The sequence below is a fragment of the Myotis nattereri genome, assembly GCF_964212035.1.
Source record: "Myotis nattereri genome assembly, chromosome: 14".
In the NCBI taxonomy this organism is placed as follows: Eukaryota; Metazoa; Chordata; class Mammalia; order Chiroptera; family Vespertilionidae; genus Myotis; species Myotis nattereri.
The window spans coordinates 39,356,691-39,383,322 of NC_138089.1; the positions used below are offsets into that span (position 1 = coordinate 39,356,691).

The window sequence follows — 26,632 nt, forward strand, 5'->3', positions numbered from 1 at the left end:
TATCTCTCTTCCACATAAAATCTCCACTTTATTACATGATAGTAAATCTTGCTCTCCTGTTTATAGACAACAGCAGATCTTATTAATTATGACTTTGTGGACAAGTCACCTCCTTCATCTTGTACTGCTCCCATAAAAACAGAAATGTAACCATTTATTCCTCCTTGGGTCTTCTGATCTCAACAGAGGGTAAAAGCTATTAGCGTGAATTCTTAGGTAAGATCTATACATATTAAATATTTTCATAACGCCAGTTTGAGAATCCAAATCTTTTAGCTTCCTACTTTTTTAAAAAATATATTTTATTTTTGTTTTTTACAGTGAGGAAGGGAGCGGGATAGAGAGTTAGAAACATCAATGAGAGAAACATCAATCAGCTGCCTCCTGCACACCCCCTACTGGGGATGTGCCCGCAACCAAGGTACATGCCCTTGACTGGAATTGAACCTGGGACCCTTCAGTCTGCAGGCTGACGCTCTATCCACTGAGCCAAACCGATTAGGACTTACTTCCTACCTTTTTTATATTCCATACCATTCAATTCCCCTTTATTAGGATGATTTTTAAAAATTAAAAGACTATTGCATTATTAAGTAAAAAGCAGATAAAACTGAAAACTTAAAATTTTCTAGAATTTATGTTCCCTTCCCTAGTTACCATTAAAAGTTTCCAATACTCACTATACAATGATAACCAGGACATGTATTGCTAAGTACCAAGTGAAGTATTTGTTTTATTTACATTTTACAGGCTTAGCTTTCTGGCTTTGTACTTTGTTCTATCACTTTATATCTAGCAGATCTTCCACAAAATCACTTAGTCCTTTAAAAGTTTCTCTCTTTCTGTTATAAGGAGCCAAGAATGCATTATTACATTTTTCTATATGAAGTATGCCATTAAATAATAGCTTGTACACTCATTAAGCAAATGTAATTGTGAGAACAGATTGACATTGTTAAAGTAAATTATTCAATTTGTTAATAGTTTCATTTCAAGTGACCTTAATTGTATTAATTGTGATACTAGCAAATTAAATTGAAGAGCATTAAATCCATTGTTCTAATATGTCCTAGAGAAGCAAATTTTCCATTACATCAGCAAAGGGAAAATGATTATATGTCCCCCACCAAAAGTTCCACATATGCACACACAATGGGTCAAAGAGAAAAGGTCTCACTATTTACTATTACTGTTTTAATATGGGTTGCATGGTACGGAACAGACCATACACAGTAACTGAGCCTTAGATAAATGGATAATTTTAAGGCATCTTTTTATCTCAGATTAAACAGAAACTACTTCACCATTATAAAGAGTTAAAATGTTGAGAATGAGGAAACAAAGACTAGTGTAGAGAACTGCAACATGCAAATAAAAATTTTTAAATACTACAACTCAGAGTAAACCAGGTATTACTTATTAGATGCCTAGTATCAGTATATAAGGATATATATTTAAAAGTTATGGCCCTCATTCTGAGAATTATAAATTCAAGAGATTAACAATACAAACTATTAACTCTGTCTTTACAATAAAAGCTATACTCCTTAGCCTGATTTACAAAACCTCATAATCTGGCCTTGGTCTACCAGGACCATTCTGTGTCAAGTCCTGTCATTCATTGTGTATCACCCACAATGAGTTCCTTCAGTTCTTCAAATATGACAAGCCTAGGTATTTCCTTTGTATGAAATCTTTCCTTTTGTGTTTCCATCTCTCTGTCTCTGTCTGCCTGTCTCTTTCTCCCTCTCACCATCTGTGCATGATGGCTCCTTCTCCAGTATCATTCATATCTAGCCTACATAGGACCTTCACAGAGAGATTTCACCCAGTCACTCAGGGTAATATTACCCTATGTTAATTCTTTGCCCAGTACTTATCACTCTCTCATAGTTTTTCTTATTTCCATACTTTTTCATTTTTTACTATCTCATGCTAAAATATGAGTTCCATTGAAAGAAAGCACTTCGTGTACTTGTTTAATAGTCTAACCCAGATACTAGATCAGGGGTCCTCAAACTACGGCCCGCGGGGCACGTGCAAATACAAATATTGTATTTGTTCCCGTTTTGTTTTTTAACTTCAAAATAAGATATGTGCAGTGTGCATAGGAATTTGTTCATAGTTGTTTTTTTTAACTATAGTCCGGCCCTCCAACGGTCTGAGGGACAGCGAACTGGCTCCCTGTTTAAAAAGTTTGAGGACCCCTGTACTAGATGATCAATAAATATTTTTAAATATTTTAAATATTTTCCTTTATTGATTAAGATATTACACTCTTGTGGCCTGAGGCCTTATCAAGTGTGAAAAAAACATGCCTCTATAATCTCTATTCGTTTATTGAGTATCACTGAAATTTTTTAACCATCACGCCAAGATTGAAAATCTTTAAGTTCGATAAAACAGATATATTCACAAGTCTGATTAAAGATTTAAATTGATAGTATTATTTGTTCTAAGCTTGGTCGAAATCAGTCATAAACTATGACATTTAAAATTGTCACTAAGCAAATATGCTAGGATGCCAATTGCATTAAATTTCTCTATATTTGGAAGAAGAAAGAATGGGGGAAATAAAGTAGGAGAATTATTATTTATGTACACATATTCCTATAATATAAATGATTATTTGGCTCACACATTGCTTTATACATGACTTAAGTAAAAGTAAATCCTCATTATTTATTGATAAATCAAGGCTAGCGGGTGTTTTTTCTGACTAAAATCAAATAGATTTGTAAGTTGAGAAAAGACAAATAATCACTATAATTTACAGGAATACAGTAATTACCAAATGGTAGAATACCAGATCATTTCCAATGACTCAAGAAAATTATATTTTTAATATTGGAGATGTAATAAAAAGAAAATGACCATTTAAAGTAAATAACTTAAGATATTATAATTTTTATGATTTATTTGCTTCTTAATTTCTTCCATTTAAAACATTCAGATTTTCCTAAAATGTGAAACTAAAACAGCTTGTTGCTAACATAATGTTTCTTCCCTTGTGTTTTCCTATATTGCTCAGATGGGACTCACAGAACAGTATAGTCAAACTCCAGAGTAAAGTACAAGTATTATATGAAAAAAAATTTCTTATTTTAAAACATCTATTTGATTATCAAGTAAACCCTTCTTATAGGAAATGTATAGTGATGGCAAACTAATGTAACTTATTTTCAATTTTCATAGAATACAAGTTAAGAATGAAAAATACTGCCGCTCATAGCAATCATGAGCTCAGATTAATGATGAGCTCAGATTAATCATATTATCATTAGGGTAAAATGCATTCTCAAAGCTTCATCCAAATCTTATATTAAAGTATAAGTTAACCTTCCTCATCAGTTAAATATTTATCATGGATATTTATCCACTATCTTTTTCTGTTAACTCTGAATCAGATTTTGAGTTCAATTCCATCCACTCAAGTGAGTTAGAAGTATTTTGAAAATGGCTTAACCACATTATAGATCATCAATACTCTTCCAATCACCAAATCATAGATTTCCTCCTTTTATACTCTTTAACTTATGCAATCCTTGAAGCACTGACCACTTTGGACCTTCTGGAAACTCTCATATATGTAGCTTCTATACCTTTGGCCTCCTCCATCTTTCTCCTACTTTCACTATTCCTCCAATATTGTCAAAATACTGCTCCCTCTATTCAATGTTTAATCGTGGAGAATTCCTACAAATCAATCCTCAGCTCTCTCTCCTGTCTCTTTCTTTGGGTTTCTTATCTGTCTTATAGTTTAAACTGATATCTGGAGAATGACTCAGATCTCTAACTCATGACCTTTCAAATTTAAGCCTCTCATTTCCAACTTACTTTTGAACAGTTTAATTTAGAGGAACTGGGCATGTCTTGTTGATTGCTCTCTGATTTCACTTCTGCTAACTGTCATACCACTTAAAATCTGTTTTTAAGGAGCCATTTCAAAAACCATACTTTTTAAAATCCTTGCTACTGTTATTTAAGAACTTCAAACTTACTCTCTCATTTATTTTACAATCTCTATCTTCGACAAAGCTACTGTTTTCCTTGGTGATTTTATAGCCTTGCTTAGAGTTTTTCATCTATCTAAACTGCCTTTTTCCTTGATATCTAGGTAGATTTTTTATTAAAAAATTCTTCTTGCAAAACTATGCAGATAGTAAAAAGATCAGTGGTGCCGAAACCGGTTTGGCTCAGTGGATGGAGCGCCGGCCTGCGGACTGAAAGGTCCCAGGTTCGATTCCGGTCAAGGGCATGTACCTGGGTTGCGGGCATATCCCCAGTAGGAGATGTGCAAGAGGCAGCTGATCGATGTTTCTCTCTCATCGATGTTTCTGACTCTCTATCTCTCTCCCTTCCTCTCTGTAAAAAATCAATAAAATATATTTTTTTAAAAAAAAAAAAAGATCAGTGGTTACCAGGGATAGAAGGATGAGGAGAGGGGAGAGAAGACAAATAGGCAGAGCACAGAGAATTCTGTGAAAATACCCTGTAGGATACTTTTAATAATCAATGCATCCTGATACATATGTCCAAATTTACAGAATGTACCGCACCAAGAGTAAACCCTAATGTAAACTATAAACTTTTGAGTGATTATGATTTGTCAACTAAGTTCATCAATTCTAACAAATGAACCACTCTGGTGGGGGAAATTGATAATGGGTGAGGCTATGCATATGTGGGGGGAGAGGGTATATGGGAAATCTGTACCTTCTTCTTAATCTGGCTGTGCACCTAAATCTGCTCTCAAAAAATAAAGTATTTAAAATAAAAAGGCTTCAAACCTATCCACATCAAAGTGGATGAAAATCATTACACAGAACTAAAGGAGGTATTGAGCTGGTTTATTGGCTACCACTAAACAATATTCCATTGAATTAATGTACTTATCAAACACTTATATACTATTCCCATATCCCCTTCATAACTTCCATCACTATATTACTCTATACTTCATCTTCCCTGACTTCATCCCTTCCAAAACTTTCTACTCTTCCCTCTTAAAATGCCATTGAATGACAGCAAATTTCCTTGTATTCTCAAACCATCAATGAATTCTTTCACCATCAACTTCCTTGCCTGTTGGTCTACTTACTAGTATTACATTGCCCTCACAAAACCCCTGTCTGCTTCACTTTGTGGCTAAATCCTAGGTGCTGAATTCTGCTGGAAGATAATCATCCAAGTTTACAAGCTTGTATTACCTATAAATTAGGATGTCTAATCTAAATTTGGCTCCCAAGGTTGTGTATTCTTTATCAATTCAATCGAACCTTTGTCATTTTCTACAAATCACTTTCAGCAAATTATCTCCCCCTAATTTATCAAAAAAGAGATGGAAGCATCAGTGATATTTCATTGAACTCAGTGATATGCCACTGAATTATGAATTCACCGTACGTAAACACCTTTTCCCTTCCCTCCTATAATTACAATGAAAATAATGACACTCTCTCATCTACAAATAGCTCCATCTTGGCTCTTGACTGCATCTCCTCTGAATTTCCAAGACCCCAAGACTCTTATTCCATTGATTTTAACTTTTTCTTCAAGTACTACCATAACTTTTATATAGAGCATACAATTCATTTATCTTCAATATGGAGTATATATTGAAGACAATGGGTTCTTAGGAGATTACAGAAAGCACCATGTTGGTCATAGTCACAATGACTGTTCAGTGGAAGCGTCTATTTTCATGAATCTTTAGCAAGAGAGCCATGAATGCCATGATCAAGAGTATGAATTTTTATTATTAGTCAATGGAAAACTACTAAATATACTACTAAAGAGCTGTTCAGGAAAGGGACATTGCCCTCACCCCAAGATAACTCCAGCCAATTAGACCAAGGGCAGAGTTTAAGGTGAGTAAAATGATTCAAGTAGCATCCTATACTTTGGTCAGGTATCTTCAGAAGAACAAATACATCTTTTACTCAAATCTAAATCCACTTCCACTACGTGGAAAGCAATACTAAAGATCATAACAGAAGAGTTTTAATATATCAACTTCAATGAACTATTTTAAGTATTATCTATTTATTCAGCAATAAAGCCAGGCACTCTCTTATAGTTCTAAAACTCTATGATATTATAAGAAAAAGAAAGGAAGATTTGGGACAAAAACAGAATTACCAGAGACAAAAAAATGGAACAGGCAGGATATTCAGAAGAACTCAGATTTTTAAAAGTAGGTTACTAAATATTTTATACATGAAGATAGAAAGAAAGCTTTGAAATAGATCCTATCTAATAATAGACAAACATGGTAATTAACCGAACCTCCAACACGCTTCCCATTGGCTAATCAGGGTGATATGCAAATTAACTGCCAACCAAGATAGTGGATGGCAGCCAGGCAGCTGAAGCGAACATGAGGCTTGGTTGCTCCAGTGATGGAGGAAGCCAAGGTTCCCCACCTGCCGCAGCCTGGCTCTGAGCAGAACTCTAAGATACAATGTTGCAATTATAGAAGCTAAACCCCAGAAACCTGCTTTCAGCCAGCCGGGCCTCACAGCTGGAGCTGCAACAGTGTTTCAATTATAGAAGCCAAACAAACCCAGAAACCTGCTTTCAGCAGCAGAGGCCTCAGAGCTAAAGCCGGCTCTCAGCTGGAGTGACAGCCATAGAAAGTAAATCCCAGAATAAAAAAAAAAAAGAAAAATAGGAGAGGTTGGGAGCTTCAGTCACCCGCCAGCCTGAAAACGGCCCTCAGCTCCTCACCCAGTCTGGCCAGGCACCCCAGTGGTGACCCCCACCCTGAAGGGGGTGTGACCAGCTGCAAACAGCCATCATCCCCTCATCCAGGCTGGCCAGGCACCCCAAGCGGGACCCCACCCTGATCAGGGACACCCTTCAGGGCAAACCAGCCGGCCCCCACCCATGCACCAGGCCTCTATCCTATATAGTAAAAGGGTAATATGCAAACTGACCCTAACAGCAGAAGGACTGGGAATGACTGGTCACTATGACACACTGACCACCAGGGGTCAGACGCTCAATAAAGGAGCTGCCCTCTGGTGGTCAGTGCGCTCTCACATGGGAGGAGTTCTTCTCAGCCACAAGCCAGGCTGATGGCTGCCAGTGCAGCGGTGGTGGTGGGAGCCTCTCCTGCCTCCTCAGCAGCACTAAGGATGTCCGACTGCAGTTTAGGCCTGCTCCCCGCTGGCAAGTGGACATCCCCCGAGGGCTGCCGGGCTGCCAGAGGGATGTCTGATTGCCATCCTAGGCCCAATCCCCCGGGGAGCAGGCCTAAGACAGCAGGTGGTCATCCCCTGAGGGGTCCCAGACTGTGAGAGGGCACGGGCCGGGCTGAGGAACCCTTCCCCCCCCCCCACCCTGAGTGCACAAATTTTTGTGCACCGGGTCTCTAGTATTATATAGAAAGGCATTACATTAAGTAGTAATTATCTAAATACTATAAAAGCTGTAAGTAAAAAGGCATATAAAATTAATGCTAAAAATACTCGCAATATGTAACAAAATGCTATTCTCAAAAGAGACCTACTAGAAAAAAATATTCTTTCATCATGAGCAACAATCTCTTATAAGCTTGTGAAAACAACTAGTCATTCCAGGGTTTCCCTAAATCTTGATACTGTTGTTTTCAGTTTAAAATAAAATTATTACTTTTTTTATTTAATTGGTCTCTAGAAGTTAGATGCTAAGAATGAATAACCATTAATAGTTAAACAAATAGTTTGCTTTTTTATGGTTTCAACTGAATTACAAGTAGCTTGTCAATTACTAATTAATACCCTTTGTTCAAAGACCTGGGAATTTAATTCATGTATATAAACAAATTTAATAGGTCACAGAGAAAATGTCATACTTGCTATGCTATTCTCTATTTGAAAAGGCAATTCAAGCAGTTAAAAGTTTAATTCACATGGAATATATGCCCTAAGATTTTGCATGTATATATCCAAACAGTTCTTTTTTCTGACCTCACCCACTTACCTCAACCACCCATGAAATAGAGTTTTCCTCTATCATTCCTATTATGTGGCTATTTTCGATAATGCTTTCCAGAATACTCAAAATCATTTAATTCAGTAATGTACTGTTTTTTTTATAAATGTTTAAATTCAGATTTGAGAAATTAAAGATTTATTTGTTTACTTGTGGAATCTATAACAGGAAAACATCAATCCTATACAGGGAAACCACTGATTAAAGTCCAATGTTTGGCTACTTAGAAAATGAATCATCCACAAATTCCCTTGTGAGAAAAATGTACAAAAGGCTTCAAATACATGGAGAAGACCATGAAAGGCATATATTAAAATAAACAAACATACTAGAAAGGTGATGATTTTTAAAGTAAACATGACAACCCCATTAAAATGCAACACACGTTTTCTGCAAAAGGGAAATCTAAAAAGATGAAATAGATGCTTTATATAAAATATTTACATATACAATGTGCAAAACCCACTACGGTTAGTAACCTTTATGGCTTTGAAGAACTAGATATTTACATATCTTTCTTTCTGCATATGTGTGTGTGTGTGTATGTGTGTTTTGTATATATTTTTAACAGTTGACAGCTGTTTTAGAGCATACAGAGATGCCAAGTTGAATGAGGGTCTTGATTACTTCAAGATTAGCTATCTAAAGTTTCTATTCATTTTAAGTGTTGTTAGTTGGAAGAGTCATTAGTCACTTCCTTGTCTCATAGAACATCAGCATACATTTACATTGTTAATGAACATTTGGGGTAAATGAATTAATGGCACTTTTAAACATCAATTCAGTCCTAATAACTTTGTATGTCATAGAAATGTTAGGCTAGGATATAAACGAAAAGCCTTTTCAGTAAAGGTAACTACTCATTCCTGCAACAATAAAGGATAAAATTAATTTAAAATGTTTTAAGCACTTTTTTTTTTAAAGACAAGCATCCATATTTAATAAACTAGACCAGAGGAAAAATATGCACTTAAAAAACAAAACACAAAATTCTATGCTCTAAAATAAACATTTTAGCCAGAAAATTTTGGTGAAACTATTTTATATATGTCTAACCCAAAAACATATTCATAATATCACTGATATAAGGGTTTGTAAAATAATTGGACTTATTTAATTATGAGTGATTCTTACAGGTATTGCATTTTAAAAAAAATACATCACTAGGGAAGGCAGTTTTTTTACCACTGAAATATTTAAAATGCTGAAACTGAAATGGGACAGTTATAATTTTTTCATTTTTTTATATTTCAAAACCTTAAACAGCAGTCTTTTTGAGCCCTTTTAAATAAAAGCAAATATAAAATAAAATACATTGTATGGCAAATTATACTATTTTTAATAACACACTCCATAAAGTCAAAAGCTTGAAATAGCCAATTTAAGGGATTAATTATTTTTAAAATTCCAAAAATATGAGTTAATTGCAGATATTTATACCAATATAGAAAAAAAATTGTATTTGAAGTATATAAACCACATGTAAATTGACTAATTATGATTTTTAAAATAGATTTCACAATCCTGATATGTGTATTTAATGAATAAAATATTACAAGGAGTTTTCTTAGTCAATAAGTCAACTTTATCACTAAGTGAATCATTTAAAAATAAGGATAAGGTTTCAAAAGTTATCACAAATTCATTTCCTTCTAATACACCATATTATTACTAATACTAAAAAAAAATACAGAGCTCTAATATATACTACACATTTGACAAATTTTTATGGGGTTGGCCCTAAATATAGTTTATTTTTTAATAATCTATCTTTTAACAATTTAAATGCATAGATCTGTAAAAGTACAACATAAATTTTATTTTATTTTATTTTTTTAAGGAGAATCAGGCAAGTCTTTTATTCTGGAGTAATCTCATCTTGCTGGAGGAAAAAAAATCCCTGTAAAATCAACACCAAAATGCTCAGACTTCTTTAAAAGAATTCTGACAAAGTCATTTTGCATTTCAGCATCCTTATCTATAATAAAAGCGTAATATGCTAATTAGACCAGACATCCTTCTGGATGACCTTCCAGGCAAAGCAGGGGCTGGAATAAAGTCTGGGTCCCAGCTGCCAGAGGGAAGCCAGGCCGGCAGCAGGGGGAGGACCTACTCTTGCACGAATTTCATGCATTGGGCCTCTAGTACTAAAGTAATTGTTTAAGTTTATGGTTTTTAAAAAACAAATGGCAGTGCATTAAACATTTGTCTGTTTTTGTCTATAATTGAAAGTAGACGTTTTGTGGTATTCATTCCTGCCAGTGCTCTATACCTATGCAGAGTTGCCCTGCTTGGTTTCATCCACAGAATTATACACATAAGGTAGGCAGAGCTAACTGAAGGCCCTCTGCTAGGTTTCCCAGTAACCACAGAACGTATCTGTATACAAAACTCACCTCCAGTCCTGTTTGAGTAGCTAGACAAGGGGTCAATGCCCACTTCTTGTTCTTCTGGCTGCAGAGGATGTCTAGTTTCAGACAAGGAATGATACATTGTGAAAACTGGATGGTGTCAGCAAAAGAGACTCCCTGGGAGATGAAAAATATAGGAAAAAATGATAAATATGTTTTCTTTCTGCTATGACTGGGAATAAATAAAGGACTAAATGATTAAATGAGCATTACAGACATTAACAAGTTTTCTACAGGCTCCAGGGAATGTTACTACATATTGGTTGCATATGCAAAGACTGGAAAAAGTGGCACTAAATTTCCATGTCAATAATTTCTCCCCTAATCTGAACTTCATTGGTAACCTTTGCCTCAATGCTCAATCACATTGTCAATAAACTGCACAAAAAGTTGAACTATAAGTTAAATTATGATCACATTAGTAACATCCTTTTGTTTCATTGTCAAAATAATACATATTTACAATAGAAACTTTCAAAATATAGAAAATATAGCAAAATGCTAATAATATGCTAAGGCCGCTCAACCGCTCACTATGATGTGCACTGACCACCAGGGGGCAGACAGTCAACTGGTCAACCAGTCACTATGATGTGCACTGACCACCAGGAGGCAGATGCTCCAACTGGTAGGTTAGCTTGCTGCTGGGGTCCAGCCGATAGTGACTAAGCAAGATGGGCCGGACATGCCCTGGAGCCCTCCTGCGGTCCCTTCCTGGCTGGTCAACCTCCCACATCTCTCCCTGGCCAGCCAGCCCTGATTGGCCCAGATCAGGACTGGAGGAGACGGGCCTGGACAAGCCCTGGAACCCTTCCATGGTCCCTCCCCAGCCCTAATTGTGCACCAGTGGGGTTCCTCAGCCTAGCCTATGCCCTCTCTCAATGCGGGACCCCTTGGGGGATGTCGGAGAGTTGGTTTTGGCCCAAACCCACAGGCCACTCCCCTCAGGAGGGTGCCAGACTCAGGGCTCATGGCTGGTGAGTGCTGCTGCGGCAGCGCAAGACTCTCCTGATCAGGACTGATAGGGCGTGACCCACAGCAGGCGCAGTGGAGCCAGGATGAGGAGTGGCAGGTAGGAGCTGCAGGCTGCGGCCCAATTCCCACAGGCCACCCAGAGAGACCCACCCATGCACGAATTTGTGCACCAGGTCTCTAGTATGTATGTGTGTGTGTGTGTGCATGCACACACACACACACACCCATATATATACTTTTAATGTGATCCATCATGCTAAACATACTGATTATATGAATTATTGTGTTTTCCTTTCCATTAAAATCTGTATTATCACTTGTAAAGCATCCCTACTATTCCATTATATAGCAATAACAATTTAAGGTAACCAATTCTTTATTAGTAAACAATTAGGATGCTTTCAGTTATTCAACATTATAATCCTCATGATAAATATCTTTTAGTAATATCTCTGTGTCACATCCATGATTATTGTCTTAGGATAAACTCTTATAAGTGTAATTGCTGAACCAAAACATATTTATTTTAAAAATAAGTTTTTGTAGTAAGGTTTTGGCAAATTTTGCTCTAGAAAGATTTGTACACAATTCATTTCCCATGGATCTTCATTAACAATGGTAATGGGTAATTCCTATGGTTTTTGTGTGTGCGCATGTGTGGTGTTTTTTGGTGTGTTTTTTTTTTTTTTTTTTGGTGGGGGGGAGGTGGACCAGTGTAACAGTCAAATATTATATTGCATTTGCTTGGTAACTAGTGAGATTACTGAAGACTTCATATGTTTTCTCTGACATTTGTTTATTGCCTGTGTAGATGTAGTTTATTATTATAATTGGCTTCATGATTTGTAAGCAAGCTTTAAGTATTAAGGATATTAAACCTTTTTCATAGGATACATATATTTTTCTCAGACAATGTTTGTCTTCAAATTATGCAGCATTTTTATGACATAAGTAATTCTTTTTATTTTTATGCACCCAAAATACCTATATCTCCTTTATGGTTTCTGTCTCTAGTAATATGTTTACAAAGGCAAGATTACATAAATAACCACCTATATTTTATTTTATAGTTTTGAACATCTTCCTCCTAAATTCTTATGTAAATAATAATTCCCATCTACACAAAGATTTTTGAGATTAAATTATTTTTGAACTTTCAAGCTATACTAACAGGAGAGGATTAGGTAAAACCAATACTGGGGAAAGCAGAAAACTTTTGTCTCTAACATTTAGTAAGAATTTCTAAAGCTGTAAATCCTAAATCCAGAAATAGGATAGTTGTCAGTATTTGCTTGTATGTAAATCATTTAGCATATATTGAATACTTATTATTGCTAAAAAAGAAACAGTAGGCCCAAAATGGAGTCACTAAACCCCACATCTGCAAAGCAAGACTTAATACTTAACCTAACTGCATTTTCAGCTTCTTCCAGGAATGCAACCTTTAACCAATCAGCCTGGAATTACCTGGTCAGCACTAGTGAGGTAAACCCCTTCCATCCCCATAGGTAGGTTAATGAAATATGAAACAATCTACTCTCTTCCCCATTCTGCCTATAGAATCCTTCCATTTTGTACAGCAACTTGGAGCTCCTCTCTATTTGCTCGATGGGATGCTGCCCAACTCATAAATCATTGTATAAAACTGATTTTCAAATTTACTCTGTTGAATTTTTTATATTTAATACTATACAGAAGAAATCTGGAGAATATAATCTAGTACAGAATACCAATATATAGAAGATTAGTTATATTATAAAACAGAATCTGAGAAGTTCTGCTGAAGTCCTTTACTAGAGAGAAGTGAGGATCACCAACTCAAATGTCTAAGGGGGTCAGGCAAATAGCACTGTTAATCATAGTTAACATATACTGAGTAATGAATATGTGCCAACAAAAACTACTCTTCATGCTTCAGGTATACTCATCATTTCATCTTCTCAACAACACTATCTTCATCTTCATTTTCATTTTCCCAAAGAGAACACTAAGGAATAGAGAGGTTAGTCTAGAGCCACACAATTAGTAGATGTTGAAGCCAGATATGAACCCATCCTCTTGAACTCTGGAGCTAACAATCTTTATTCCTACACTACATTTGGCTCCCATTAGTCAATGAAATAAATAGACAATTTATAAATAAGGAGGTATAAGAGGATAGGGTCTGTGAATAATTGGAACTTCCTTTATTCTGATTCTATCTTTTCAAGATAAGCTAGAAATCCAGAATTTTCAGTGAAATCTCTTTAATTGTAAGGGTTGGAAAATAATACAAATTTTAAGAAAAAAGAACTTTATGAAGCAAATTAAACACATTTCAAAATTGTATCTGGCCCATGGACTATTTTAATGTAAGATTCATATTCTCTATATATTGTTATACTCTTAAAAAACAATAATAAGCATTTGAAAGTGCATATTCCATGTTAACTACCAGATTTCTTTAACATCCTTTAATCTCCTATAGTATGTTTTCAAATCATATCCTTAATTTCTTATTTTTATAATATAGTACTAGAGGCCCGGTGCATGAAATTAGTGCACGGGGCAGGGGGATGGGGAGGGTATGTCCCTCAGCCCACCCTGCAACCTCTCCAATTTGGGACCCCTCAAGGGATGTCTGACTGCCCCTCACAATCCAGGACTGCTGGCTCTCAACCGCTAGCCTGCCTGCCTGCCTGATTCCCCCTAACTGCTTCTGCCTGTCAGTCTGATCACCCCCTAACCACTCCCCTGCCAGCCTGATCGATGCCTAACTGCTCCCCTGCTGGCCCAATTGCCCCTAACTGCCCTCCCCTGATGGCCTGGTCACCCCTAACTGCCCTCCCCTGCTGGCCTGGTTGCCTCTAACTGTCCTCTGTTGCCAGCCTGGTGGCCCCCAACTGCCCTCACCTGCAGGCCTGGTCACCCGTAACTTCCCTCCCCTGCAGGCCTGGTCACCCCCAACTACCCTACCCTGCTGGCCTGGTTGCCCCAACTGCCCTCCCCTTCCTGCCTGGTTGCCTTCAAATGCCCTCCCTGCAGGCCCGGTGCTCCCAACTGCAATCCTCTGCCGGCCCGGTAACCCCTAACTGCCCTCCTCTGCCGGCCCGGTCACCCCTAACTGCCCTCCTCTGCTGGCCATCTTGTGTCTGCATGGGGGTGACCATCTTGTGTGTTGGAGTGATGGTCAATTTGCATATTACTTCGTTATTAGATAGGATTCTTTCACTGTCACAAATTTCACATACCTAAAATATACAAAAAAAGAGGGACTTTATATATTCTATGAGAAATAGACAAATACTGATATGAAAGTATATTTTTGAAAGGATATAAAAAAACCTTTCTATAGTTAAAATAAAATACTTTACACAATGATAATGTTCGTACATTCATGTAAGATGCTCACAGGTTCCTAATTTTTTTTTACTCCTTAGAGAAAATTAGTTCAAGAAATCATTTGTTTTTAACTTGAATAACAATTCTTTATAAACTGACAAGTCTATGATAATAGCCAATAACCACAATACAAAATTTACCAAACACACCAGTCTACAATAATTCTATTCAGTTAGACATCCACAAGATTCTAAATTACTATGCCTATGGATTAAAACAGAATCACTGAAATGCTTTTATAATTAAATAAAGACAACCTGCTGAATAGTAATAATGAGTTAATATGAAGAAGTCTATTGAAAAAGTAGATAATTTTTTTCTTTTAATTATGGATTTAAATAATAATCTAGTTTAAAAGTACCTTATTAAGCAGGTGCTGCTTTGTTTTTTGTTGTTTTGTTTTAAATATAAAGGGCCATTTTAGCTTTCTAGAATAAAAAAATACTTAAGTATGTTAGTTGCTGCTATTGTGATTATCTTATAAAATCACAATATACTTTTGCTTTTCAATGTGAAGCAATTTTCCAATTTGTGTTTTGACAATACCAAAAATGAAAATATTTGACTACAAAGTAGAATATCAAAGGTTTTTAAACAAGTGATTCTATATTTATTTTAATCACTATTATGAATAAAATTTAACCTATAAATATCAGACCATAAGATAGTATTTGACAAAAATTCATATAAATTAAAAAAAAAAATTTGGTCTGAAATTTTAAGATAATCACTGTAAATGTCAAAATGGCATAAACATTTTGAAATTTATAATAGATCATTACATTTTATATTTATTTATATTATAAACTTGGATTTCTATACTTTATAAGCTTTAGTCTTGTCTACAAAGAGTCTAGATTTATAGAGAAAAATAGATAATGACCAAAATGTAAATGACTACTCAAATCTGTAATTGACGGATTTTAGTTTCTTAAATAATACTAAGATGTCTCTAGAATTTCCTTAATTGGCAAAAAAATGGTCAAAACATTTTAAAAAGAGAGGCAACCTTATTTTTTCCAGTTGAGAAGTATAGCAATGTACATTGTAATACCTGGGAAAGGAGATATCACTTTCTTTGATTTACTTCTTTTTTTTTAATATATTTTATTGATTTTTTCACAGAGAGAAAGGGAGAGAGATAGAAAGTTAGAAACATCGATGAGAGAGAAACATCGATCAGCTGCCTCCTGCACATCTCCCACTGGGGATGTGCCCGAAACCCAGGTACATGCCCTTGACCGGAATCGAACCTGGGACCTTTCAGTCCGCAGGCCGACGCTCTATCCACTGAGCCAAACCGGTCTCGGCTGATATACTTCTTATAAATAGCAGTTCCTACTTCACATGAACTCAAAATTCAAAAGAACTCAAAATTGGTTGTGCAGTATGGTCTTACTGCTATCCCAGTTACAGGAATTGGCATATGAGGTTGAAACTGCCATTTAAAATCCAAGTTCTAATCCTAAAGACAGTTGTATTGGTTTCACCAATTTGGTTCCTACAGTATTAAGTGTTAAGATAAAAGTGATCTGATTGAAAATAAGGAAGTCTTGTGAAATAGTTAATATTTAAAGAAAGGGTAAGAGTTATTACAGAAATTTAGAAAACAGTTTTAATATACATTAAATAAAATTTCAAAACAGTATTATTTTTCATGTAAATTGAAGCAATACAAGTGTCTAAGTGAAAATTTCAAATTATTAACACTGTATAGGCAAAACAGGTTAGTTGAATAAAATTTTCTCTTTTAAAATGCCATTATTTAATCAAAGCCTCTGGGGGGGAAAATGTATTTCTCCTAAAGTGGAAATTCTATGTATTTCTGCTTGCATTCATTCTTTCGCTGTTTCTAATACGCAGGCATAGAATTAGCATTCTGAATTGTGTCTTCTAAAGACATCCATATTCAGAGCTCATAAAGCATACTTCATTCATTTAAATTCTTGACTGATGGTAAACTTAAAGTCTAACACAAATGACAGAGTAATATTACTTTACATAAAGATACCTCTTATAAGAAAAGCATATCAAAGAGCTTAAATGAACCATTTCCAGAGCACGATTATAAAAGAGAGAAGGGATATAGCATGAATAAGTACCTGTTAGAGGTAGCTTGCATTTACCATAATGGCTATATAACCTAAAATATGACATCTTAGCTCTAAAAACTAGAAACTTTGATAGAAGTTTTATTTTCACAATTAAGAGAATAATTGAGCATCACAGATTTGGCAAAACTATTTAGAAATGTTGGTACCTAGAGGTAAATTTGATTGTGGAAATAATAATATTTTAAAGTCTTAATTATAAGGGAGAAAAGGAGGGAGCAAAGGAGAGAGGAAGAAAAGGAAATAGAGGAAGGGAGAGAAAGGGAAAAAAAGGAATGAAGAGAGAGAGGGTGGATGGAGGGAAGTGGGAAAGAAGACAAAGAAGAAGAAAGAATTAAGTGCTATTTTTTTAATTCTGCCAATCTTTAATGCAAGAGAGTTACATTGGACTTTAAATAAGTTAATTAAGTATTAAAATCAATCATCTGAAAGTCTTAATATTTAATATTGGTTAGATTGTATATCAAAGTAGTTTTATTATTTATTTACTCCAAACCTTTCCAGAATACTTCATCTGACAACGGGGGGTCTGTTTCTCACAAGATAAATGCATTTACAATGCCAAATAAATTATATATAAAAGCATTTGTCTTCATACATGTCATTCAATATTAAATATCACCCATTGGTAAAATCCTGAAACCCTAATTCATTTTTACCAACCACACAATTGTATTACTCAAGTGTTGTCTATTAAAGAGGTATAGAACTACAATAAGGGTCTACATACTAAGCATAATTATTTTAAGAAAATTAGAACAACTTTAGTCCTTACAATTTCCAGGCTATCAGAACAAGATGTTTAAGGTAAACAATCTACTATAAAAATGCTAGATTCATAAACAATATACCTAATCAGAAATATATAGATTATAATATATGACAAGTTTACAGGTGGGCATAAATATTTATATTACAAAATAAAAATATATATGGCTTTCAATATTCAAGTGCTATAAAGTGGAACAAGAGAAAAATGAGCATTATAAAGTGTTAAAGTGGACTAACAAAAAACTCTCCACAGTGTAGCCTCATATGGCTTCAGATTTCTCATGAACAGATACTCAAGATCAAAAATTGGGAAAGCAGCTCAGCCTAGTGACCAAACCTTTTGTTATTATACCGCTACAAAAATACTCTTTTAAACTGTACCGTCCCTCTAGCAATTAAACTACACAGTTAGGTTTTCATAAAATCAAAATAACTATAATAAGCAGTTAGGAATTCAAAAAGAATTAGCAATATTTGAAAAGAGAAAACAATAATAATAACTTGGCCATTTATATTAATGACTAGAGGCCCGGTGCACAAAAATTTGTGCAATTGGGGGGGATATAGGGTCCCTCAGCCCGGCCTGTGCCCTCTCGCAGTCTGGGACCCCTCAGGGGATGACCACCTGCTGTCTTAGGCCCGCTCCCCGGGGGATTGGGCCTAGGATGGCAATCAGACATCCCTCTGGCAGCCCGGCAGCCCTCGGGGGATGTCCACTTGCCAGCGGGGAGCAGGCCTAAACTGCAGTCGGACATCCTTAGTGCTGCTGAGGAGGCAGGAGAGGCTCCCACCACCACCGCTGCACTGGCAGCCATCAGCCTGACTTGTGGCTGAGAAGAACTCCTCCCATGTGAGAGCGCACTGACCACCAGAGGGCAGCTCCTGCATTGAGCGTCTGACCCCTGGTGGTCAGTGTGTCATAGTGACCAGTCATTCCCAGTCCTTCTGCTGTTAGGGTCAGTTTGCATATTACCCTTTTACTATATAGGATAGAGGCCTGGTGCATGGGTGGGGGCCGGCTGGTTTGACCTGAAGGATGTCCCTGATCAGGGTGGGGTCCCACTTGGGGTGCCTGGCCAGCCTGGATGAGGGGATGATGGCTGTTTGCAGCTGGTCACACCCCCTTCAGGGTGGGGGTCACCACTGGGGTGCCTGGCCAGACTGGGTGAGGGGCTGAGGGCCGTTTTCAGGCTGGCAGGTGACTGAAGCTCCCAACCTCTCCTATTTTTCTTTTTTTTTTTATTCTGGGATTTACCTTCTATGGCTGTCACTCCAGCTGAGAGCCGGCTTTAGCTCTGAGGCTTGGCTCCAGCTCTGAGGCCTGGCTGGCTGAAAGCAAGTTTCTGGGGTTTGTTTAGCTTCTATAATTGCAACATTATTTCTTAGAGTAAAGCTCAGAGCCAGGCTGCAGCAGGCGGGGAAACTTGGCTTCCTTCATCACTGGAGCAAGCAAGTCTCCTGTTCTCTACAGCTGCGTGGCTGCCAGCCACCATCTTCGTTGGCAGTTAATTTGCATATCGCCCTGATTAGCCAATAGGAAACGTGTTGGAGGTACTGTTAATTTCCATGTTTGTCTATTTTTAGATAGGATGATGCTACTAAGAATAAGGAAAATAAACAAATGGCCGCTTTTTGTATAATTATCAATCAAATCAAACATTTTGTCAAAAAACTTCCCTGGTGCAAACAAAGGGAGACCTGAGGTGTTTTCAGAAGCATAGGACATAAAGTGGGGAGATCCTTCTAAAAGCCCATGTGAATATGGCATTATCCCTTGGATATCAGTTAGTGGTAGGGATAGAAAACACAATAAAATTTTATTAAAGATAGCACTTTTAGCACAACCGGCATGGCTCAGTGGTTGAGCATTGAATTATGAACCAGGAGGTCATGGTTCCATGCACTTTTACATATAAATGCATTTCATACTTAATTAACTTATTTAAAGGCCAATGTAACTCTCTTGCATTAACTCTAAATTTGCCGGGGTTACTGGCTCAATCCCCAATGTGGAGCTTGCAGGAAGCAGGCAATCAATTATTTTCTCTCATCATTAATGTTTCTATCTTTCTCACCCTCTCTGAAATCAGTAAGTATAGTGTGTATGTGTATGTGTGTGTGTGTGTGTGTGTGTGTGTATTTTAAAGATAGTGCTTTTAATTTAATAATAACAGCAAAAAACAGCATCTTAAAGAAGTAGGTACTTTTACACTGTGTAGATACTTTTACATATAAATGCATTTAAACCTCACAACTCTACATGGTAGATGCTATTATCTGCTTTAATGGTAATGAAACCAGAGAAGCTAAGGTCACACAATTATTAGTGGCAAAACCACCTCAGATGACATAACAATTACTTAATAAATGTCCTGATATAAATTAAACCGGGATTTATAGAATAAAGTTTTTATTGTTATGTTAACTATAATTTAATGCAAAGCATTCTCACTTACTTTTTCCCCAGGCAATCTTTTTCAAAATCTAGGATTGTAATTTTAATAGGCCCTTTGTAGTTGCAAGGTATATGTTCCTTCCCAAATCACCATCTAAGAGTAAATGCATGTTTAGTGGGAAAAGAAAATAGCAAGTAAGATGTGGATGCAAGCATAATTTATATATGACTCAACAAAATTATCATTTATGAATAAGTCAGACTGAACCTTTGGAATCACTATCAAATAGTCAAACTTGTGAATGATTTAATCCCCAAATGCTACAGATTCACATTACACCATTCTCTACAGGACCAAGTGCCATACTGAGTGAAGGCCAACAGCTAATAAGCATCCTCTGATCCTGTCTCATCAGAGTAGCTTATTAAATTAAAACATTTACACTTTCCTCCCTCCAGTTTTATTCATATCTCCTTTGCTCCTAATAAGGCCTTTCCTATCCACTTTTCTAAATCCTATACTTAATCTGTACACCTAGCTTTTCTTCTGTGGACCAGTGCCAGAAGTACTTTCACCCTAGTCTTCTACAACACCATTTCCCTTACTGTGATGTACCACAGGACAGTATCAATCAATAAATGCCAGCAGTTGGAATATGAAAAACTATTTGTTCTACTTTTCTGTAGATAGATAAAATTAGTACAGAGTCTTCTTATAGACAAGAAGTATATAATGGGAGACTTCAGAAAAGAGTTAATATTTTTTACTCAAATATCTGCTTCACCTCTGGAATATGACTAACCCTAACCTTCATCTCTGGCAACCTGGTCCTAGCCTTCATCTCTCTCCTAAACTCTTGCAATACCCTCCTGTCTCCCAGCTTCCATTCTTTCTTGCTGTTGTAAACACTCTTGATTGCCTTTCCAAGAAAATCCAAATTTTGTACAAGCCACATGCTCCCAGAGTATGAGTCATAATTGATCTATGTCAATCATGATGGTCCCAATTTCTTGCACCAGATTGGTTGGAATGAGCCATTCAATATGAATAAAAGTCACCCAGGGGCTTTTAGACATTTTTCTCTCAAAAATGATGTCTACTCTTAATTGCAGTGGATTAATAAATCCTAGATTCACCTTACCTCTAGCCTTCTTGATATATGTAATAATAGAACCCTTACTGAATAACCCAACTGCCAGTTGAAATCAGCCTAACATATCCACCTCCAATAATCTATTACCACATAATATCCAATGCAACTTTTTTCATTATAGATTGGGTCTCAACATTCTCAGCATAAAATGCAAATGCTGTTAAGAGACCCTAAATCTATGTTTAACCTTTAGTTCCCACTCCCCTCCTCCCTGAGTATGCTCTGTCCACATAGGACTTCTTTCTATTCCTTACACAAAAACACAGCTCTTCACCCTGGTTGGTATGGCTCAGTTGCTCAGAGCGTCATCCTGTACACTAAAAGTGGCAGGTTCAATTCCTGATCAGGGCACATACCCAGCTTGCAGGTTCAAAGGAGATAATTGATCAATGTTTCTCTCCTCCACCCCTCCCATTCCTTCCTCTATCTAAAAAAGGAGAGCTCATTGCCATTTTAGGTTTATGCACATCCCATTTCCTTTGCTGAGAATACTTTGCCAATTAATATCATTCAGATATCTCCTCAAAATCAGGTCAGTGCAGAAAGCTTTTCCTGGAGGACATCTAATCCACCAGCAAATCTTATCAAGCCTACCTTCAAAATAAAATCAAGAATTAAACCCTTCTTTACCACAGTCACCCTGATTCAGATCACTGTCATCCCTGGCATGGACGATTTAATTGCCTCGATAGGTCTCCATGTTTTCAACCTAGCCTTCTACCCTCCATTTACTCACAGCAGCCTGAGTGATCCATTTTAAATTTAACTCAGATCATATCTCACTGCTTCTCAAAACTTTCCAATGACTCCTCATTTCACTCAGAATAAAATACAAAATCTTCATAAAACTCTACATGATCTTGCCACCAGCTACTGCTTTGATCTTTTATCCTACAACTCTCCCCCATGCCACTCAAGCCCTAATGGCCTCTTTATAGCTCCTCAAATGAGACTAACAAGTTCTCACCACAGGGGGCCTTTTTAATTTCCTGGGTTCCAAAACACTTCCCTCAGATACCACATGGCTCACTCCTCCACTGCCTTTAAGTCCAAGCTCAAATGTCACCTTATTTGTGAGGGTCGCCCATGATGACAGGACCACACTCAGCAAATACTCTCTCCTATTCTTCATCCCATTACCCAGTCTTACTTTTCTTATAACATTTATCAGCACCTAACATGTTATCACATATTACATATTATATCACCTCCTATTATCAGTTTTATGAATTCAAAGGCTGTATCTATCTTATTCACCCCTATATCTCTCATATCTGGAAGGTACCCTAAGTGTTTTATTGTGGCCTTCCTAATAACTATTTGAAAGAGTCCAATAAAGTACAATGAGAGGAAAGTTAATTGAATCCAAGTTAGATTATTAACTTAAATCAGTTTTTCAAGAATTCCTAGGTACATGCTAGGGATGTATATTAGCACAAAATAAATGTTAAAGAGATTAGAATTAAAGATATTTGATAAGACAGATCCCATAAAACAGACTAGAAATTAGGTAATTAAGATCTAATAATTGCTTTAAAGAAGCAAGGACAGGTTCCTCTCGGTAACAGCAGCAGACCCAGAGCCCTCTCCTGGGAGAGCCTGTGGCAGCTGAACAAACACCTGGTCTGTGCTGCTGCTCAGTATATGCTTAGGGACACAGGATGGGAGAAGAGAGCACAATTCCCTGTGGACCAACAGTCTCTTGGACACCCCCTTCACCTACCCCCACACATACTTCTTACTTCTGCCATCTTCACTCACCACATCCTCAATAACATGAGAAGCCATTATATTTAACCTTGCCCTTTGGCTAGAGATCCTCCGCTTTCCCACTGAAACGAGGGAAGACCAAAGACAGTAAGAAATCTGTGCACCTCCCCTGTGATCTGTGCTCTGTGAGTCAAGCCCATACCCTTACTGGAAAAAATAACCCACTTCTTCAGTGCTGGAACTACAGATTCTCTCTTAAGTACACTAGTACAGTGAGTGAGATTATCAAAAGCCCTTGGATTTCAATGTAAATGTTTCGATTTTGAGAAATTTCTGAGAAACTAGTAACATATTAATTTGTATGCAATATGCAACCTTTATAAAGTTAACCACCCATAAATAAGTAATAAAAGGACCATTTGCAGGCCAATGATGAGAACATGTCATAAACCAATGACTGAAATTAATCAAATTAATAAAGTTTGTGGAAAAAAGGTAATCATTAAAATGTCTAAGTAGCCCTGTATATATTATCCCCCCTCCAAAAAAAAAAGGAATAGAATTTCAAAGATAAAAGTAGAGGTTGAAAGTATTTTAGTATAACATCTGGTTTATATTTGACATCAAGTAGATGATATCTTGCAGCTAATCTTTTAAGTCAATTTTATTAAAAATACACAAACACAAAGAAGGTATGCTATATAACCAACTCTATGTTTACCGTTTTGAAAGATGTTTTTACTTTTATTTCAATTATCTACTGTCTCTTCAGAAGAAATTAAATTCTAAATAAAGGATGGCATTTTGTAATTAAAGACAAATTTTATCTATTTGTTAATTTCATATAATACCTATCTCATGACTAACATGAGGATTAAATAAAATCATCTGTGGGAATACATACTAAAAACAGCAGTGGAACAAAGATTCATTGTTATAGTTTACTGACAGTAATAATCAATATTTAAAATCTTCATAAGATAGCAGATGTATGACCAACTACCTCCTTTGAAATTCATACTGATAACTAAAAGGTGGTGCAGACTGTCAATAGTCAGAATGGACTAGAAGAGGGAGGAAGGGCCGTCTGGGCAGAGGAAGCATCATGTGCATGGGCTCAGAGAACAGACAGTGCATGCACATTTCATTCAAAGCTGCAAGGAGTCGGGGCTCAGCAGTGATGGCGAACCTATGACACGCGTGTCAGAGGTGACACGCAAACTCCTTTTTTTGGTTGATTTTCCTTTGTTAAATTGCAATTAAATATATAAAATAAATATAAAAAATATGTCTTTGTTTTACTATGGTTGCAAATATCAAAAAATTTCTATATGTGACACGGCACCAGAGTTAAGTTAGGGTTTTTCAAAATGCTGACACGCTGAGCTCAAAAGGTTCGCCATCACTGGCTTAGGTGATCATTAGGCTCAGGAAATAGACAAAGGCTATAAGGCATGGCTTATAGACCACACTTAAGATTCTGAGCTGTTTCCTAGGGGCAGTAGAAGCCACTGAATGCTTTAAGTAAAGAAGAGGGAATACCTGCTGCTTCTCCACGTTTCATCTTTCTTCAGCTATACCAAACTCATTACCTCAGAACTTCCATACATGGGTCTTCTCTGCCTGGCACTGCTTTCCTAGCGTTCTTTGCCTAATCAACTGATTCTTGTTCTTAAGATTCAGCTCAAAAGTCACCTCTCAACATTCCTTCATCCAATTTGATTCAGATGCACTACTATCTCATGTTTAACTCCACAGTAACATTAACCATTCCTTAATAAGATGGTTGGTTTTCCACTAATCTCCACTCTTCCTAATGATATAGGGTGTGTTTTACTTACCTATACTCCAAGATACTAGCATACAAGAACTTACAAAAATCAATTATTCAATGAATCAATAAAACACAAAAGAAATAATGTAATTCTCAGATATGAAGATTGAGTTATATTTGTTCCTATACACAAGCATACAAATTAAAAGGTTTAAAAACCATCTTGAGTATGCTGTAGGGACAAATATCACCTTAGATTACCTTTTTGAGGTACAGGAGTTTGAACTATCTTCAACACTGTATAATATGACCTAAAAAACTCACTTAAATACATATTGAACACCTACTATGGGCTAAGTACTACAGCACTGATCCTCATATCAAAATCAAATTCAGTAAGCAGTGACCTTGATTCTTTATATTACTTGGTGAAATTCACCACCATGATACTTCATGTTACAACAGCATTGAAATGTAGTATTTGCTTTCAACCATAATTTTGGACACTCACATCAGATAACAAACTAGATTACTCTGAATGTTTCTTCTCCACGAAATCAAAAACCTTTTTAAAATGTCAGCCTTGAACATCATAAAATTATACAGAATGATGAGGAACCAGACTTATAGTGCATATAAATACAAGAGCATATTAGGCTGCATTTAATTACCAGCTCAAACAACAACCTGATCTAACCTTTGACAAGTAAAATAAATGTTCTGAATAATTTAACTAAAGCAAACATTTGCTGTTAATGCTAGCTAATTATAGTAAGAGCTGGAAAGAGAAGCAGAAGATGACGTAGGGAAGAGAAAGGGAGATAAAAGGTTGAGATCTCCAACTATTCATTGAAACATGATTTTTTTCCAATAAATTTAATTCACATAAAAGGGCAAACTCAGCAGATGAAAGTTGTTTTATACATACTCAGATAAAAAAACAACATTACAGATAATTATAGAGCTCATTCTTTCAGTCCATAAAAATCACCAGATTATTAAGGGGACTAGAAAATTCAGTATAGATGAATTAGGGTACAGTCGCCCCCTTCACTCAATGGGCTCAAAGTTTAGTGAGGAAAAAGCCCAGGAAATGAATTGCCAGACTTAGAATTAATAATTAATTAAAATAATCAATTAATTGATATAAAATAAAATAACAATAGTGAAGCCCAGTTAAATTTGAATTTCAGAAAAACAACAATAGTAATATTTGGAATATACTTATACTAAAAAGCATTCATCATTTATCTGCAATCCAAATTTAAAGGTGTATCCTGTATTTTATTTGACAACCCTACCCGTAGATAAATAAAACTAAATGTCTATGGGAAAATATCTAATGTCCACTGTCCAAGCTCCTGGATCTATTAAATGAGATAAAGACTCAAAAAGGATGAAATCCCAAAAGAATACACCCAAAAGAGGGAAGAGTTGTTTTCTAGAGCTGGTATCTGATTGCTAATTGGAAAGACCAAAATGTACTACTCAAATGTAATAACTCAGCCCCAGAAGACTTTCTTTTTCAATTACCCTGAGAAAAGGAGCTGGAACTTCTTAATGGAAATCAAATGACAGAAAAATGAAACATTCTGACAAAATCCAAGAGCCACTGAGGACCCTGTTAAGGGGAGACAGAGTATATCACTATTCTTATGTTCTGAATAATTTAACTTTACCCCTGAAAAACACAGGTGTTTTTGAGGGGGGAAATCGAAAAAAATTAAACTTTGTTAATTTTTTGAGACTATTCTTATTCAAATATATAACATTTTCATTCTCATGTTGTAAATAGTTAATATTCATACTGCCAAGAACCTAAGTTATAAGTTCTGTGACCTTAAATTTTAAAAAATCAATAATGCGTAAAGACTGTTATATTCCATATGAAAATTGATGATTTAATTGATTAGTGACATCTAAAATGAATAGCTTATTTGCTCATGGAGTAGAAGCTTCTACATACTTAGGCA

The 26,632-nt window shown here is 36.2% G+C and overlaps 1 protein-coding gene across 1 annotated transcript in view; it reads right to left on the reverse strand.

The window, feature by feature from the left end:
- Positions 1-26,632, reverse strand: part of TBC1D5 (TBC1 domain family member 5) — a 445,542-nt gene that overhangs the window by 263,405 nt on the left and 155,505 nt on the right. The window contains exon 4 of the mRNA XM_081105933.1: positions 10,374-10,505. Within this exon, the coding sequence (XP_080962059.1) occupies positions 10,374-10,470 (97 nt within the window). The 5' untranslated portion in view covers positions 10,471-10,505. The remainder of the gene's footprint in view (positions 1-10,373; positions 10,506-26,632) is intronic.